The sequence below is a fragment of the Peromyscus maniculatus genome, chromosome 14 (genome assembly GCF_049852395.1).
Source record: "Peromyscus maniculatus bairdii isolate BWxNUB_F1_BW_parent chromosome 14, HU_Pman_BW_mat_3.1, whole genome shotgun sequence".
Classification (NCBI taxonomy): Eukaryota; Metazoa; Chordata; class Mammalia; order Rodentia; family Cricetidae; genus Peromyscus; species Peromyscus maniculatus.
The window spans coordinates 12,852,709-12,872,040 of record NC_134865.1 but is presented as its reverse complement, the minus strand read 5'-3'; the positions used below and the strand labels follow the sequence as shown (position 1 = coordinate 12,872,040).

The 19,332-nt window shown below is 38.1% G+C and overlaps 1 protein-coding gene across 8 annotated transcripts in view; it reads left to right on the top strand.

The window, feature by feature from the left end:
- The window catches only part of Ttc6 (tetratricopeptide repeat domain 6), a 200,908-nt gene that overhangs the window by 139,055 nt on the left and 42,521 nt on the right, over positions 1-19,332 (top strand). For 7 of the 8 annotated variants that reach the window (XR_013044262.1, XR_013044263.1, XM_042260582.2 and 4 more), the window contains exons 12-18: positions 1,099-1,549; positions 1,864-1,993; positions 2,788-2,960; positions 5,544-5,680; positions 11,765-11,934; positions 14,245-14,365; positions 16,135-16,285. Coding sequence is in view for 5 of the 8 variants with exons in the window: in XM_042260582.2 (XP_042116516.1) it covers positions 1,099-1,549; positions 1,864-1,993; positions 2,788-2,960; positions 5,544-5,680; positions 11,765-11,934; positions 14,245-14,365; positions 16,135-16,285 (1,333 nt within the window). In the remaining 3 variants the exon portion in view is untranslated. Of the gene's footprint in view, positions 1-1,098; positions 1,550-1,863; positions 1,994-2,787; positions 2,961-5,543; positions 5,681-11,764; positions 11,935-14,244; positions 14,366-16,134; positions 16,286-19,332 lie in introns of those variants that run through there. The other variant, XM_076550609.1, reaches the window with a different exon arrangement.

Sequence of the window (19,332 nt, the reverse complement as noted above, 5' to 3'; positions counted from 1 at the left end):
CAAAAGGAATTTGGGGAGGAAATTCGGCTCACTCTTCCACATCATAGTCCATCAGTGAAGGAAGTCAGGACGGGAACAGGGCAGGAACCTGGAGGCAGGAGCTGATGCAGAGGCCATGGAGGGGGGGCTGCTGACTGGTTTGTTCCTTACGGTTTACTAAGCCCACTTTTTTTTTTATAGAGCCCAGTATCACCAGCCCAAGGGTAGCACCAACCACAGTGGACTGGGCCCTCCCACAACAATGGCTAATTAACATGTCCTACAGGCTTGCAGCCAGCCAGCCCTATTTCTTGGAGGTACTTTCCCAATTGAGGTTCCCTCCTCTTAAGATGGCTTTAACTTATGTCAAACGACATAATACTGTCCAGCACACTGACCTCCAGGCAGGGCACACGAGAATGGCTTGCACTGAAATGTGGAGTGGAGATTCTAAGAAGAGACTAAAAGAATGGGAATCTTTTCCTCCTTTTATTCTCCGGCTTTGGCATAATGACTTCCTTATGAAAACTAAGTAAATAAAAGATGATGGGGCGAAACCTTTCTCCAAACTTCCAGTAGAATGTCTTTATCCCGTCTCCCTCAGCTACGACACTGCCACACATACAGCCAATGCTACCGAATGAAAGCTCTGTTGCCAATGGAGGACTTGAGGAGGAACCGGTAGCTGCATCATTCGAAAGCATCTGAATGATCCAAGTTTCATAGTTTAACTGAAGACATAAAGTTCAAGTTCTTATCCCTGGTAGCCTTTGGGAGAAGAAGCATGTCCTTTGTCCCTTCCAGCTTACCTCCTAAATTCCCCGCCGGAATCGTGCTGGTAGAAGATGAGGTTGTGAATTAGATCAGAAAGGAGCACCACTGTCGTTATTCCGGCATCTAGGGAGGCTGCCCCATCAAACATGTATTTCCATTTAGTTTACAGAGATTCTTCCTATTGTGTTACAGCTTTGATGACTGAAAAAGTGAACTTGGATTACATAAATTAGCAATTTCTGATAATAGAAAAATAGTAACTTTATATGTGGTTGAGTTAAATCATTGATCGGAACGATAATTGTGCTTCTGTAATTAAAAATTAATCATTCTTTTTGAAACTAGATCAACATCTCATGGAATACTTCCTGGACAGAAAAAATTTTTCCTTAAAGTTCCAGTATACGAACGTCAAATAAGGTCGCCCAGTGTACCCACGATTTTAAATTTTGATAAATTTGTTCAAAGTAAAGGAGGAATACCAGAAAATACTGATCCTCGAACATGGGTCATTGAGATGTTTGCTAAAGAGAAGCCTCAGAAAACACGTATACCAGTGATACATGTTCAAAAAGACATCCCAGAACCAGTGGCCGAGCTCCCCAAGCTGGAACTAAATGATCATGTGAAGTGTGACCTTCCACCAGAGGTCATTAAGTATTATGAAGCTGAAGTGGAGAGGTTGACTCAAGAAATAAAAAATGAGAAAAGAAATCCCGTGTTCGCATATTGTAGGCGTGGAGCTATTTATAGAAAACTGGGAAAGTTGCAAAGTGCCATGAATGACCTCCAGGAAGTAAGTCTTAAAGAATAAAAATAACACAACTCACCATTTACATTGCTTTGCTTTATACAGTAGTCATTTTTGTTGAGATATTGAACTGTGAATGATTGTAGTATAGTTTATGGGGTGGTGAAATACAATTATTGGCATTTTCAAATACTTATTAAAAACACTAGACTTTTGTTTTTTGATTTGGGAGGTTTTATTTTATGTTGTATGCATGTAAAGCCACTGATGTCAATGATGTTTGAAAAACTCATTTAATGTTTCTTTCCCCCCTTTGGAAAATGAACTTATCCGATTTTCTTTATACATGTGTTTTTCAGACCATATTTGTGGAGCCATTGTTTCTAAATGCCTATTGGCACAGACATTTCATTTATCTTTTCCAAGACAAAATTAATGATGCTTTGGATGACTTGAATTTTATAAATAAATATAATAAAAACCATGCAGGTGGGTTGCAAATGGAAACCGTTACACTACCCGTCTCTTTATCTCAGCTTTCGTCACTCTTACTACATAGAAATAAACTGATAGGTACAAGTTCTGAAATAGGGTGTGACTGCCTTGGCTTTGGAGCTCATGTAACCTACGCTGTTTTCAAATAACTCGTTCTGTTTGGATTTCTTTTCTGGAGAGCTGTTTCAGCACAGTGCCTTTCACTCGTCTCAAAGAGAATATGAACTCAAAACTGTAGATCGGTGTCGATTTGTAAGTCTTTTCACGGCCACAAGTTTCAAAACGAGAGCTGTGCTACTTTGAAGGCCTTGGAGTGAATGAAATCCATACCTGTCAGATGCGCTGTTTTCTAATTGCCCGAACTTTGAGACAGAGAACTTTCTAGAAATGTGGAATTGTCATACCCATCTTTAAATCCCTGGCACTCACAGATCCACACGATATAGCACAAGATGGCTAAATGTTTTCTGATCTATGTTGGTCTATGTGCTAAAAGTCCATACAATTCTGTGTCATTCAAACCTAACTTTTTACTACAATTGTTAAGACTGAAACATTTTAAACAGATACAGAGGTGAGTGTTAATTTTACCACTTCAGTGTAAGGCTACTTGAAACTGCAAATGAATATTTAGACTTTGAGAATAAATTAGGTGTAGAACTTGGGTAAATGAAATAAAGTATACTAGTAAAAACCACTTGAGGGCTGCAGTTTTGAGCAGAATTGCTGCTATAAATTCTCACAGTTAATGGAAAGTTTGTAAAACAGAGTTTACCTTTCATCTTTAGAGGCATATTTATCAAAGGCAGAGATTTTCAGAGAGAAGAAGGACTACACACTGGCGATTTTGAATTACAGCCAGGCAATTAAGTGCAGGCCCAAAGACGCTGACCTCTATTTCAAGAGGGGGGAGTTGTATGAGAAGACAAACAGCGTGCTGGCCATTGATGACTATTCAAAAGTAAGCTTTATAATGCTCCGTGCTTCCATTTATAGATTTTGTATTGCAAACGTTCTTTTTAGACTTACTTTAAGAGTGTTTGGCCTGCAGGTATGCATCTGCACCAGGTGCATGTCTGGTACCCGCAGAGGTCAAAAGACCATTAAGGTCCCTGGAACTGGAGTTACAGATGGTTGTGAGACACCACATGGGTGCTGGAAAACAAACCCCAGGTCTTCTACAAGAGCAACAAACTGCTAACAACCACTGAGTCGTCTCTCCAGCTTCCTAGCCAAAGTTTTTAACAGTCATCACGTGTCTTATAATCAAATTATGTTAGGAACTAGGACTTCCATTGCTGGTTTGCTGTTATCACCAATTCCATGAGTTAAAGGAGTTGGCAAATGAATGGAAATCAAAGGTGGATGGGAAACACTTGAGGCAACCTCAAAGAAGTCTCAACTTTTCTGGTTCTCTATTCTTGGACAAAGAAACGTGGTTTTTAGAGGCCTTTGAAAATTGCCTTTTCTCCTTAGATAATAGAAGAAATTGCTTTCTCCTTTTGCTAAACTCTTGAACAGGTTCTTGAAGAGGCTGCGATCACAGACTCATTGTCTCTTTCATTCATTTGCAAATATTTGTTGACTGAGATAGAGCATAAGATAGTAGATAAATGGTAAATGATATAGAAATGTTTCTGGATTATGCAGATCTCAAAGAAAAGTTACTTAAGGGAAAATAGACACACATACGTGAGATATAAAATTATGATAGTGCCATGAAGGACAGAAGGTTGGGAGGGAAGTATGTGTATTTGTAGGTGTTGGGATGCCCAAAAAGAAGTGAGCTTTTGATTGAATCACACCCTGAGGTTGCCATCAAGGGACAGGTTTCCCCTGGCTCCAGCAAGACTTTTTCATCTACTGACTTTTAGCTATAAATCTTAGTCCCGAGTGCAATGGACAAATTAAAGGAAATTATTTAAATTATTCATTTGTACATATTCCCAACTGCCACGTTTCTTCCTGGGTTAGCTTAGCAATCTTCTATTTAAGGCAAGTATTATTGGTCTTGTAGCTTCTGATCTAGAAGTCACCAAAAAATCTCTTTTGAAGATGCAAGTATCGTTACACATACTGAATAGGTTTAAATTATGAATATATACATAGATGTATATATAGGTATGCATGTATACACATCCATACACATCCATATATGCATTTAACAATGAAAAAAGAGATCATGAATTTGAAAGAGAGCAAGGAGGAATATATGGGAAGGTTTGAAGGAAAGGAAGGGAAGGGAGAAATGATATAATTATAATCTCAAAATTAAAGAAAAACATTTTAATATTAATAATTATTGATTCACCTCACTTTCTTTTTTTTTGGTTTTTCGATACAGGGTTTCTCTGTGTAGCTTTGTGCCTTTCCTGGAACTCACTTGGTAGTCCAGCAGGTTGGCCTTGAACTCGCAGAGATCCGCCTGGCTCTGCCTCCCGAGTGCTGGGATTAAAGGTGTGCGCCACCACTGCCCGGCTGATTCACCTCACTTTCTGCATCTGACACCAGTAGTTTAGCAATGGGTGAATATAGCGACCTGAAATCAGACAATTCTCCATCTGCTTAGCATGTTTCTTTCTGCTTTAAACATTCCTGGAGACCTCCTCTGTGCGGCAGTTCCTTCCTAGCGTCAACTGGCAAACCATGGCCCAGCTGAACATACGGTGACTCTGCCCTCTGCTGCTTCGCATGGCAGTGTGTAATTGTGAGCCACGTCTCTGCCATTTCATTTCTTCTTCTCACATTAGGGACGAGATGAAACCATCGTCTATATGGCTGAATCAGCTCAGCTCTACCACCTACTGTTAGGACAGAATGATAGGAGACAATGCAACTCCCTCTTCAATTCTCTTATTTTTGAGATTATAATATAATTACCTCATTTCCCCCTTCCCTCTTTTTTTTTCTCAAACCCTCACACATATCCCTTCTTTGTCTTTTTAAAATTCAGGGCCTCGTTTTTCATTAATTGCTGTCACATGCATAGACGTGTGTGTGTGTGTGTGTGTGTGTGTATTCCAAATTGTTTAGTCTGTATAATGTTACTTCTATGTATTTTGTGAGGGTTGAGCATTTGATCTTGGATAACCAATGGTGTGCTCGTCCCTGGGGAAGACCATTTCTTCTGCTTTCAGCTTTCCTTAGTTGTCTGTACTTCTTTGCGTACAGATGAAGCCTCCTGGTCTTTCCCCACCCACCTAGTCATGTTTGTTATTTCTGTCCTCCTCTGGCTCAAGTTTAGGCAACCAGGTGGGTGAGACTTAATGGGGGTAGCTTCTGACATTACTAGGAGACACAGGAATTTTTTTAATTAGGGAAAGCATCAGCAGTCAAAAGCATTGGTTTCTTGTATTTACTGTTTGTCTTTACTTGTGGATGATATTTCCCCCTCAAGAATTTGACGATGGTACATTTCCTAATATAATCTTAAACACAAATCTGAAAGTGCGTTCGTCTTGTGTAACTTGAAGTTGACTATGCACTTGTTTTAGGTTTTTTTTCCCTCATCGTGTGTTATGTTTGAATCCTCACACCACTCTAGTGTATTTTCTTCGATCCCAAGAGAACAGATGCATGGATGAAACGTGCAATGCATTGCTTTGAAAATGAAAACTGGATTGGAGCCATATATGATTTTACAGCTCTGTTAAAACTTGAGCCCCGAAATACTCGTGCAAGGTAAGAATTACTTTAGATGAAAAATTCTCAGGAAAAAATGTTGCACATAATCTGACAGCCATTTTAAAACAATGAGCTAATTTCAGTGTCAAGCTATTTTTTTTTTGCATTTCCAAGTGCTAACCACTTTGCGACCATATAAAGCATTGCTTAGCATCTGTAATTTCCTTCTTTACATTTCCTTTTCATTCGTCACCTTTGTGTCCACTGAGTACAGAGATATGTTCAAATATATTTCTGTAATATCTTATTGTAGCTTGTATACTAAGTTTCACTATTTTATTTTATTGTTTCTTTCCTTTTAATGAAAATAGATTTTTTTCTCATATAGTATACCCCAAGATTACAATTTCCCCTCACTCTTCTCCTCCCAGTTCCTCCCCACCTCCCGTCTTATCCAGATCCACTCCCTTTCTATCTCTCATTAGAAAACAAGCAGGCTTTGAAGGGATTATAATAACATAAAATAGAATATAATAAGATAAAACAAAAGATAACACATAGGAGTAAGACAAAAGAAACAGAAGGAAACAATCGTAAGAAAAGGCGCAAGAAAAATATCATTATATATATATATATACCATTTTATATATGTGTATATATATGTGTGTATATAAACTCCTACTGTATTATGTTTCCATACCACCTGTCTAGTGGCCTTTCATCTTAGCTGACTCTCCCCATATTCCCTCCCTCATCCCCCTCTTCCATTCCCCTCCCCACTTGATCCTATTCTAGCCCCCACCCACCCATAACTATGTATTCTATTTCCCTTTCCTAGGGAGCTCTATCTGTCCCCACCCAATCTTACTCTATACCTTACCCATGTGGTTCTACAGATTGTAGCTTGCTAATCATCAACTTAACAGCTGATATCCACATATAATGTGGATACATACCATATTTGTTTTTCTGGGTCTGGGTTACCCCATCGAGGATGATTTTCTTATAGTTCTATCCATTTATCTGCAAATTTCATGACACCATTTGTTTAACAGTTGAGTAATATTCAATTGTGTAAATATATCATATTTTCTTTATCTGTTCATCTGATGAGGGACATCTAGGTTGTTTCCAATTTCTGGATATTATGAATAGGGAAGCAATGAACCCCAAATTTTTATTGACCTTTTCAGTGTTTTTCTTATATTACTCTTGTTTCTACATTATTTTAAATTTAGATATTTTCAATTTGTATGTGCACTTTGTTTGAAATATAGTTATGCCTTATTAAACTTTGTGTATTAATTTTCAAATGTAATTTTATTTTAATTTTTAATAATACTTGTAAACACGGGCACAAAGTGAAATGGGGTGTGTATTCATTTGTAATAATTAAATCAAACTAACATGCCTATCACATTACATCCATCTTTCTTTATGGTGACTGTCAATTCTTTCAGTTATTTTGAAATATACAACCCATAACTTTTAACTGTAATCACCATGCTATAGATACATGGATATTATCTCTCCTGACTGATCCCTTGTACCCTTTGGCCAGCATCTTTCTTTATTCATCCACTCTGCACTCCAGCCTGTGGTAGCCAGGACTCTACTCTCTGCTTTTACCAGCTTATCACATTTAGGTTCTACAAAGTCAAGTCATGGCATATTTGTCATTTCCCGCTTGATTTATTTCACTTAGCATAATGTCTCCAGCTTGATTCCTGGTGTTAAATTTGACAAAACTTCTTTCTTTGTGAAGGCTGAAATATATATATATATATATATATATATATATATATATATATATATATATATATATATATCACAGAGTGGAAATATTTGCAATCCACACATCTCATAAAGGGCTAATATCCAGAATACACAAGGAACTCAAATGATTGAGTAGCAAGAAAATAATTTGACTTGAAAAATGGGCACAGGACCCATGTACATATTCCTCAAAGGATAGTGAACAAAAATTGGTAATAGACATGAACAACTTCAGTGTCCCTGCTAACTAGAAAATTTCCAGCTAAAACCACATCGACAAGTCATCACACATCTGTGAGAAATAGCTATTAAGAAGACATAAAAGGTGTTTGCGAGTGGGAGGGGAATGGGTTAAAAATGTATAGATACATTTTTTTTGTGTGTGTGTGTGTGTGTGTGTGTGTGTGTGTGTGTGTGATAGTCAATGTGCAGAGGTCTGAGAACATGCTGTGGAGTCTGTCCTTCTACATGTGGATCCCAGTGATTGAATCCAGGTTGTTAGGCTCGAAGCAAATACAATTACATGGTGAACCATCTCACCAGATGAAGAGAATGAATTTTAATCTAAAGAATGAAATGTTTTTATGCCCTCAAATTTATCAATCTTTTGTCAGCTTCTTTAATTTTAGAAAATGGATCTCTCCTTTGAGATCAGATAAATAATTTACCCACAGACTAATGTAACTGTTTTTAAATTTAATTTTCTTATTTGATGTGTTTGGGCATTTTATGAGCATGAGTATGTCTGTGTACCACATGCATGCCTAGTGTCCTCAGAGGCCAGAAGAGGACATCAGATCTCCTGAAACTGGGGTTCCAGATGGTTGTGAGTCACTATGTGGGTGCTGGGAATCAAACTCTGGTCCTCTGGAAGAGCAGCCAATACTTTTGACTACTGAGTCATCTCTCCAGTTTCTTATAATTATTTTAAAGGTTACTTTAAAAATTTTTAGATTTGTGTTGAAGTGTGTTATGAGGTAGGGACAGATTTTTTTTCAGATGGGAACCAATGACCCACATAGTATTTGCAGAATGATACTTCCCCCACTTACTTTACTAATTCTACACATTAATACATAGATATATTATGAGATGTATTCCTTTTCCATTGTATTTATATTCTCATATTAATATATTTATATAAATTTTAATTTTAGATCATATTTTTGTTTGCTTTTGTCAGTTTTTTTCTGATTCTCCCTCAATTTAGATTTGACTTATTTCATCTATCTGTCTGTCTGTCTATCTATCCATCATTCTGTCCATCCATTCATCTATCCACCTATCTATCTATCTATCTATCTATCTATCTATCTATCTATCTATCTGTAACTGGAGAATTTTTCTATCTATCTATCATCTATCTATCTATCTATCTATCTATCTATCTATCTATCTATCTATCTATCTATCTATCTATAGCTGGAGAATTTTTTCTCTGGGTCTGCCAAGCCCCAGCAGTCTGACAGTTCACTTATAAAATAAATACACAGATTCTTATATTATTTACAAACTGTATGGCTGTGGCAGGCTTCTTGCTAACTGTTCTTATATCTTAAATTAACCCATTTCTATAAATCTGTACCTTGCCACGTGGCTCGTGGCTTAACGGCATCTTCACATGCTGCTTGTCATGGCAGCGGCTGGCAGTGTCTCCCCCTGCCTTCCTGTTCTCTTAATTCTCCTCTCCGTTAGTCCCACCTATACTTCCTGCCTGGCCACTGGCCAATCAGTGTTTTATTTATTGACCAACGAGAGCAATTTGACATACAGACCATCCCACAGAATCTATCTGATGTAGTATATGATTTATTTACATAAAGATTAATGACCCCTGTATTATTAGGAAATCCTATTTGCTGATCATGTATAATTCTTTTAATATGCTGTTACATTCAGTTTTCTAGTATTTTGTTGATGATTTAAATGTATATTAGTGTAATATATATAAATTAGTGTAAACTGGTCTGTAGATTTCTTGTGTTGTCTTTTGTGGCTTTGATAATGGGGAAACATTGGTAAATGGCCGAGTAAGTCTTTCATTTATTGAGCGAGTAAAGAAAGGACAGGCTGATTCTTTAATATTTGGTCGAATTTATCTATGGACCCTCTGGTTCCAGCTATGTTTTTAAAATTACTAATTCAGTCTCTTCACTTGTCAGTGCTATATAAGGGCTATCTTTTTTTCTTATTGAGCCCATTTTGGTAGTTGGTGTATTTCTAGGAAGTTGTTCATTGTATTTAGGCTGGTGTCATACCTTTTTGTCCTGGGGTAACAGAATATCTGAAACTGAGCAATTTACAATCATCAATTTACACTCCTACCAACAATGAGTAGAGTTCTTCTTACTCAGGGTCCTTATCGGCAATTATTGTAATTTGTATTCCTGATAATAGCCATTCTGAGCAGGACTAAGATAGAGTCTCTAAGGATTGTAGGAATGTGTGTGTGTGTGTGTGTGTGTGTGTGTGTGTGTGTGTGTGTGTATGTGTGTGTACATACAACAGCAATTAATGAAAAAAAAAAAGCCATGACTTTAAAGAGAGCAAGAAAGGGTGTATGCGGGGGTTTGAAGGGAGAAAAAGGAAGGGGGAAAGGTGTAATTATAATCTCAAAAATAAAACAAGTAAGAATAAAATAAATAAAAATATTTGTTGACTATTTTCTCGAGAATTATTTAGTTCTTTAGTCCATTTTTTGATTAGGTTTTTTTTCTTTTAAGCTCTTTATATATTCTATACACTCATCCTGTATAGCCAGATGCATAGCCAGCAAAGATTTCCTATTTGCCAGGTTGTCTCTTTAATCAAGTAACTATTTCCTTTGCCATACAGAATTTTAAAATTTCATTAGATCCTATTTGTCAGTTGCCAGCCTTATTTCCTAAGTGTGATCTAATTTTAAAAAGTCTTTATCTATGCCTGCATTTGTGCTATCTGAATTTTTTTCTCTAGCAATTTTATATTTTCAGGCCTTCTGTGAACATCTTCAATCCACCTGGAATTGATGTTTATACAACATAAGAGATGTGGATCTAAGTTCATTCTCGACGTAGATAGCCCCCTTTTCCAGAATTAGTTGTTGCCATGGATTATTTTCTTCTATTTCTTTCTATTTTGTAATCTGAATTTTATTTCAGGACTTTTCTACTTTATCAAAGAGAAGTAAGTCTCACTCCCATCTTCTCTTAGGAGCATGCCCTTTTAGTACTGGGGTGAGAGAGGATCTGAACACTGAGCACTTCTTATTTGATATATTTTTGTTCTTTAAAAGTTAGAAGGAACTCACCTTTGGATTTACTTCTGTCCAATAGAGGTCTTTTGAAAGCAGCAGGCATATTGAGACCCTTGAAGAAAGAATACTTTATCTTTAAGAAATGTCTCATTCATGTCCTAACAAATCAAAAATTTATATTTACTTTTTTGTGATTACAAACAACATCATTTATTTCTAGTTTAAAGTACATACATAAAATTGAAAAGTAAAAGATCTACAATATTTTTCTCTAATTTCTATAGAAGAAAGGACAGTGACCCATATGTAAAAATATCATACATGTTATTCTTTGAGACAGGGTCTCTCTATGAAGCACTGACTGCCCTGGATCTGACCTTGTAGACCAGAGATCCTCCTGCCTTTACTTAAAAGTGTGCGCTACCCGGCTGATTCTCAAAGTTTTGACAGCATCAACCTTTTGAGGGGCTCTCATAGCATGCCACCAATCCATGTTAATTCTCCAAGGACAGGACTGCTGATGCTATTTTCATTCCTACTGAATCAGCATTTCAGTCACTTTTTGAACTCAGACCTCGGGTACTATACTATGCCATTCCTAGCTCTGGAGTCCTGAGCTTTGACTATCACAAAAATAATGGTCACTAGTCTTGCAAGCTTTTCTCAGTGGCCCCCATTGGCTAACGGGATAAAGACAAACACTTTAAAATAACAAATGTGTCTTTGTGATAAGACAGGCCCATCTTATAATACCTTGACCTAACTTTCATACTTCTCTCCACCTCAATCCTTTTGTTCCAACGTTATTCCTTATTTTTTTTTTTTAAAAAGAGCACCCAGAATAGATCCATAATAAAGAATGACTTTTTGAAGGGATTTAAAAAAGTTATCTCCCTGTAAAAGAAATGAGTTAAAGTTAATAACCATTCAGCTACCTTACAGATGCAATTAATAAGCATATAATTATGTAACAAAGTGTCCCCTGTAAAATTTATGTTATCTTGACAACAACATCACAACTAAACTCCCTTGAAAAGTAAAGAGAAAGAATCAGAAATTAGGCGATAGATTTAACAAAAAGAGAGACTATTTATTTTGCAGTACACATTAAAATGTTTTTCTTTTTCTAGGACAAACCGAGGGAGAGCATATTCTAAAAGGTCTTTTTATAAACAAGCAACCCAAGACTTTTCTGTTGCCATCCACTTAGATCCTAACAACTGGTTAGCACTGTACTACAGAGCCTGCTTATTCAGGAAGACCAATCCTTACAGAGCACTGCAGGACTACAGTGTGTCAGGTACTGAGCGCCGTGTATGTGAGAGTCTGCTACAAGGATCAGCAGCTGTTTCCTAGAAGAGAATGCTAATACTTGTTCACTCATGTAATATGTAGATTAATGTCCAGTACTGTGAATACGTACATACTTAAGAATATCCGTGTTGTGTACATGTGTTGTTCACCTGTGTGCACGGGTGCACATGCGTGTAGAGACCGGAGGACAACTTCAGGAGTTGACTAATTTTAAAAATTTTATTATTTTTTCTCCCCCATTCTTTTAAATCTAATTTAATTTTGTTTTGTAACGTGGTCCTTCACTGGCCTCACTAAATAGGCTAGGTTCTGTGGCCAGCAAATCTAGGGGTCCACTCTCTTCAGTCTCTCCCCAACACTGAGATTGCCAACAGCACGTGCTATCATGCCAAGTTTGCCTTCCTTTTCCCCGTGGGCTCTGGGGAAAGAACTTGGGTCCCTGTGCTTCAAGGCAAGCGCTTTACTGCGACATCATCCCATCCCCCTAAATGTCTCATGTATGCTGAGAGGCACTTCATGTTTCATGTCTGTTCCCAAGGGCTCTTGGGAAAGAGGGCGGAAGATGGCTGCTCCCTTCTCTTTTTATCTTGGCATCTACTTTCTGCTCACAGCTGACTCGGTCTTCTCTCCTCCTTTGCTTGCCGTGGCCTTCGCTCCCTCTGATTTGCCTTTTCTCAGTTCAGGCCTCATGTCTCAGTGTGGCACCAAAGCAGAGGTGCTGTATGTATGAAGGGGTCTCCGTCACCCAGCGTTTCTGGTTTGAAGAGTTCCATAGGCTCATCCGACTCCTCGGATCTGGTCCACCCAGAGAATCCTCTCCTCTGTTCTTCCTCTGAAGCTTTACTCTTACATTGCCCCCATCAGCCTCCATGTTGGAAGCTGTCGTAACAATTCAAAATCTCTACCATTGAATTATTCAGAGCAGACAGCCCTGGTTTTAGCCCAACCCTTTCCTATACATTACCTCAAGGATCTAAATAATCCACTATTAAAACAAGGCTCTGTGCTGATAATGTTTGACATTTATGGGCCGCTTTAATACTGTCTGGGCACTATTGTGGATACTCTATATGGACTACTTCCATGGAGTACTCAAATAATGGTATGAAGAATTTATTATCATCATCCAAATTTTACTGATATAAACAAAGTCTAGAATAGTTAAATCACTCATTTTTTTTTCTATACGAATAGTTTTCCTACCAGTATCACAACAGAGCTTTTCCTTGCTGGCCAATCATATTGAGAACTGAGTAGTGAGAATGCCTTCAGGCTCTAATGATGGCTAAAGTTTCTCAAATCTAGTATAGAGAAGTGTGTGTGTGTGTGTGTGTGTGTGTGTGTGTGTGTGTGTGTGTGCTTGTGTGTGTATAAAATGTTACCTCTCAATCCAGAATGGACTTGAGAAGCTTAGTAGATATGCATTGAATCTTACAAAAGCCCGTCTGTTTCACTATCATGGTTTTGAAAGTAAAGGGGAGTTAATAACCCAGAAACTTGTCAGGTGACCTCTAAGCTGGGTACTGGTGAGGACCACTCATCTGCAGTGGACGTTGTTTTGTCCTCTTGTTTCTGTTGTTTGCAGTATATATCCAAGCTGCCCACTTCAACTGGGATATGTAGTCAATTTGCCCACCCCCATGTTCTCGCCTTTAATAGCCTCAACCTATCACTGTAGATAAATAGACCTGGCATCTGCCATATGCCTTTTCTGAACCAGTACACCCACACCTGTTCTTCAGTCCTTAGTGTCTTTGAGATAATAAGAAGCCACTGTGAGCACGGGCACCCTTCCATCAGCTGTTACATTCTAGATAGGCCTTTGCCATTGACTTATGTCTTAGTCCCCGTCAGTGCACTGTGCTCCTTTGGACCTTAATCGCTTCATTTGTAAAATGAGTGGAGTGTCTGAATCTACCACCAGCTCTAAGGAATTTATGAGCCATAATAGCCACAGTGTTACTAGTTAGCATTTCTTTTCCTATTCTTTCAGACAGGGTTTCTCTGCATATCCCTGGCTGTCCTGGAACTCACTCTAGACCAGGTTGGTCTTGAACTCACAGAGATCTGCCTGCCACTGCCTCCTGAGTGCTGGGATTAAAGGTGTGTGCTGCCACCACCTGGCAGTTAGCAATATTTTAAAAATATGTATTATTTTCACCCACCAAATGGGCACATTTGTCATAGATACATTGTTTTTGGATTGCAAAATAAGGGAAAACAATAAGAAGGGTGTGGTTTGAAATGTAACTTGTATGATTGTTTAGAAATCAAGGTATATACTTTATATCCTCAGCTCTCATAAATGATGGATATGACAATCTTAATTGCTTTCTCCATCGGGGCATACTCTATGCACAACTAAAACTTTGGATGCTGGCAATTTGTGATTTTGAAACTGTTATTTCTCTGGAAAGGTAAGTCTGTCTTTTCATCTTTACTTCACTCTTATATAAAATCAGGAAAAAAAATAAAATAAAAGGAAGCTTGCCTCTCACTATTGGTAACATTGTAGAAAATGAAACTGTAATTATAAAGTCACACTAGAATTAGAATAACCCTCGAATAAGTTTACCAGTCAACTAAGACTTGATCATTTCAGTTGCTTTGCAAAATTTAGAGATTGTGAAGATCTGAGAAGACTTAAATTCACAGTATTAAGATAAAAAGTGACCAGAGTGGGTTTGTGGACATGTAGGCTACAGCTTTTTTGATGTTAAGTCACTGGACAACTGTCATCAAGTTTTAAAATAATGACAAAATAGGTGTTGTTTCCTTCATTGTTACATACACTATCCAAATCAGTGGAAGCAAAGACCTCGTGTTTGGAACGCTTGACTTCATGTTGTTCAATAAATCAAAAGAAAATCCATTGCCATTTAGCCAACAGGACAAGGAAGAGGCACAAATTGAAAGTTAGACAAGCCAAAAATCCAGCTTTACAACATATATTTTAATTGAATAATTCTCCTCTCCAATGCATCACTCATTAAAATGGAAGTTGTTAGAGAAAACCAAGGAAGGCTGAGAGTGGGAGAAAACCCCAACTAATTACCTAATACCAAATGGTCATCCTTGAAAATATATATACATGTAACATTATACAGACTCAGCGAGTCATTTTTAGGAATATATATGCTATGGATTCATGTATGCAGATAAAATACATGTATATAGATAATAACAGTTAATGAAGAAAGTGGCCAGGATTTTGGAAGAGATCGAGAAGGGGTATATGGGAGGGTTTGGAAGGGAAGCGAAAAATGCTACGATTATATTGTAATCTTAAAAGAAAAACATGGAAGTTTTCAGAAAGGGTTAAAAAAAATCATGCTATCTCTGTGCAGCCTAGCAGACAGCTCTCAAATAAAAACGTTGAACTCGGGGAGTAACACCTGTAGGCCTCTGAGGACCGCAGTGGGTTTTTTTTTTGGGGGGGGGGGAGGGTTAAGGAGGCAGAGTGATGTTTGGGCTATAAGGTCAGCAGGTGTGTGGAAGGACCCTTGCTCTCCAGCACCCGGGGCTTCCATGGGCGTGGGTTTACAGGACAAGCACTGTCCTTGTCTTTAGGACACACTGAACAGAGTAATATCTAAGGTCATCCCCATACTAATAATCACTTGATTATAGGAGAGAAAGCAACATGTATTTGCTATTGAAAAGCTATTTTATATATACCCGTGTGGAGAGGATTGCTTTTTTCATTGAAAGTCATCAAACATTACAATGACTGCTTTTCACTATTTCTCCTGACCTCAGGCAAAAACTTTTGAGTTGAGGAACAGTAATCATTGATTCAATGTTAACTCAAGATTAAGTCAAGTTTTGCTAAGAGTCTAGGAGACTATCGTTTCCATTCTCAGTATAGACTCTCTAATTGTTAATTCACTACTAAGTCTTTTATTAAGAATGTTCCTACTTTTTATTGAAAATAAGTTTTTCCATACAATATATTCCAATCATGGTTTCCCTTCCCCCACCTCCTCTCAGATCTTTCCCACTTTCCCGACCACCCATGCTTCTATTTTTTAGGAGACCACAGTAAACTAATTTCATTGCTTTAGTAAAATACTAAGAATATCTGATTGCAATTGACTCATATATTTCATTAGCCTTTTAATAATTGAAGAACAATGTAAATAAATTTAAATTTCTAAAAAATTTTACTTTCTTGGTTTCTTTTTAGAACTGCTACTTTGGCTTATATAAATATTGGCCTCATATATCTACTATACCTGGATAATTACACTGAAGCCTTTTTGAAATTTACTGAGGCTATTAAAGTTGATCCTTTATTTATTCAAAGCTATATTTGTAGAGCAGAAACCTATCATAAGGTATTTAAGACTTGGTGATCTTGAATTTAAAAAATTATTTTAATTTTTTAGATATTTATCAGTGTAATTTATAATATATGAATATAATCTTTTTTCAGCTAACCATAGAGGCTTATGGATTTCTAAGCAATATCTATTAAGTAGATACAGTTAACTATTATTATTTACAAAGCCTCTTCTTATCAAGTGTCTATTTTCATTTTTATAATGTCTCTAGCACGTTTTATATTGTTTATATAAGACAATATACAGCTATTGTAGTTAATGTATTTTATGCAAATAAGAGTAAATGATGAGGAACTTTCTGAAAATCAGTAGCTTTAAAGTTGCCTGTAATTTTATTTGCTGGGGAAAGCTACTGTTAGCCTTTTAGAGTCTGTTGGTCTAATTCTGTGTATGTATGTTGTAGGTACAGGTTAAGTTTGTAGGTTCATAGAATGAGGCCTGTACATAAAATGATGTCTTAGGGTTTCTGTTGCTGTGAAAAGACACCATGACCATGGCCACACTTATAAAGGAGAATATTTAATTGAAGTGTCAGCTTACAGTTTCAGAGGTTTAATCTATTATCATGACGGGGAGCATGGTGGCATGCAGGCAGACATGCTGCTGGAGGAGCTGCTGCATGTTGATATGCAGGCAACAGGAAGTAGACTGAGGCATTGGGTGTGGCTTGGGCATATATAAGAACTCAAAGCCCACCCCCACAGTGACATATTTCCTTCAATAAGGCTATATCTACTCCAACGAAGCCACACCTCCTAATAGTGCCACTCCCTATGAAATTATGGAGACCAATTACATATGAACTACCACAATCCACTCCCTAGCCCTCATAAGCTTGTAATAATATCACAATGCAAAATACATTCAGGCCAATTTCAAAAGTCTCCATACTCTGTAACAGTCTCAAATTGTTTTAAAGTCCAAAGCACAAAATCTCTTCTGAGACTCATGGCAATCTCTTAATTATAATCCCCCTGTAAAATCAAAATCCAAAAGCAGATTACATACTTCCAACATATAACGGCACAGGATATACATTACCATTCCAAAACATAGGAAAAGGAGCACAGTGAGGAAATACTGGACCAAAGCAAGACCAAAAACCAGCTGGGCAAACTCCAAACTCTGCATCTCCATGACTGATGTCAAAACGCTCTTCAGGTCCAATTCCTTTCAGCTTTGTTCACTTCTTTCTCTTGGGCTGTTTCAACTCCCTGTTAGCAGCTCTCCTTGGCAGGTATCCCACAATTCTGGCATCTCTAACATCTTGGGGTCTCCAAGGCAACCCACACAACTTCACAGCTTCACACAATGGCCTCTTTAGGCCTCCGTTCAGGGTCACCCTGAGCACGTGCCTGGTCTTAGCAGCTTTCCTTAGTGTTGAGGGGGAAATTCATAGCTCCTTTCTTCTGTCTTTAACTCTAGAACCATGTGGCTGAAGTGTAGTTGGAGTTTTTCTGTGTCCACCCAGCTCCTGCAGCCGCTCAGACCCAAGTCCTTGCAGTTCTGGTTTTGCAGGCATGCAAAACGTAAAAGCAAGGCTACTGTAAAAGTTTGCACCAAGGGTCCAGAAAGCTGTTGAGCAGGCAATAAGTAGCATGGAGCTCCTGAAACGTGGAGCTGTATTTGACGCAGTGGAGGCAAAGCCCAAACTGCAGAGGGGACTTTCTATCGGAGCTGTCAGAAACATGGGCTGTTTTCCTGAGAAAACGTCCAGACGCAAGTGCCGCTGTCCCATGGAAGAGACCTCCTGAGCCACAGGTGGTCTCTTCCATGTGCAGCCAGAGGTGCAAGGCTACCCAAACTTTTTGGAGCATAGAAGATGCTCTCAGCAGTCCCAGATGTTGTACATGAAGCTTTAGGACTGGTATTTGCTGTGCTACAGTTCAGGTTTGCTTTGGTCTGATGGTTTTCTTGCTGTATCCCGCTCAACTTTGTGTGTGTGTGTGTGTGTGTGTGTGTGTGTGTGTGTGTGTGTGTGTGTGTGTGTGTGTGTAAAGGGGAATGTTTACTCCATACCATTGAATATGGAAAGTATGCAGTTTTTTGTTTTCAGTTTTTTTTTTAATAGCTCTTAAGAGTCCTACAACTAACAAATTTTCTTGACTTTGAAGCTTCTGACTTTTCAATATTATCGGAAATGTGAGACAGTCAGAAGTTTTGGAGTCACACTGAACGAGTTTTGTATTATGAGATGAGACCAGGTGTGTGGAGCCGAGGATGGAATGTTATGGTTTAAATGTAAAATGGCTCATATGTTTGGACACTTGGTTCTCAATTGGTGGTGCTGTTACGGGAGATTGTGGACTCTTAATGAGGTAAAACCTCCCTAGAGGAAGTGCCTCACAACATGGTTCTTGGGGTTTTTATATCCTGATCCCACTTCCTGTCAGGTCTCAGCTTGTGGCCTGTTGTGTTGAGAGGTATCCCAGCCTTAAGCTCCACCATGAGTGACTGTTATCTTTTCAAAGCACAAGTCAAACCCAGTTCTTCCCCCTTACAGTGCTTTCTCAAGTATTAGATCACAGGACGGGGGAAAGTAACTAATACCAGCCTGGACACTTGGTACAACCAGGCACGCCAGTGTGAACGTGTTAATTGTGCAGACAGAACAAGGGCAGGTCAAGAAGTTTCGCAGAAATTCTCGAATTTGTTTAAACAAATCCCATCTCTTGGATTTCCTCTTAATTCTATCCCATTATTTTCTTCAAATAGTCTGTGCTGTTTCACTTCCCTTTATGTCTGTGTATAAATTAGTTCATGGCCTTCTTTTAGCCACACCCTACCATCCTATTTATGGCAGTTCTAGGTTGTTTGGCCTAATTTTTTCTGGGCTTGTGTAGTGCTACATTGGCAATGTCTTCAGTGGTGGTTGGTTTTTGTCTTTGAATGTGTGGGAATTTAAATTATGGTTCTGTGACCGTTATTAAGGATAGAATAAATGTCTACTTTCCATGTGACTCTCAAATGGACCTCTTTTTACACTGTTCTTATATTTTTTCTTTAATCCATTCACATTCACTGATCTATTTTGTTTCAAG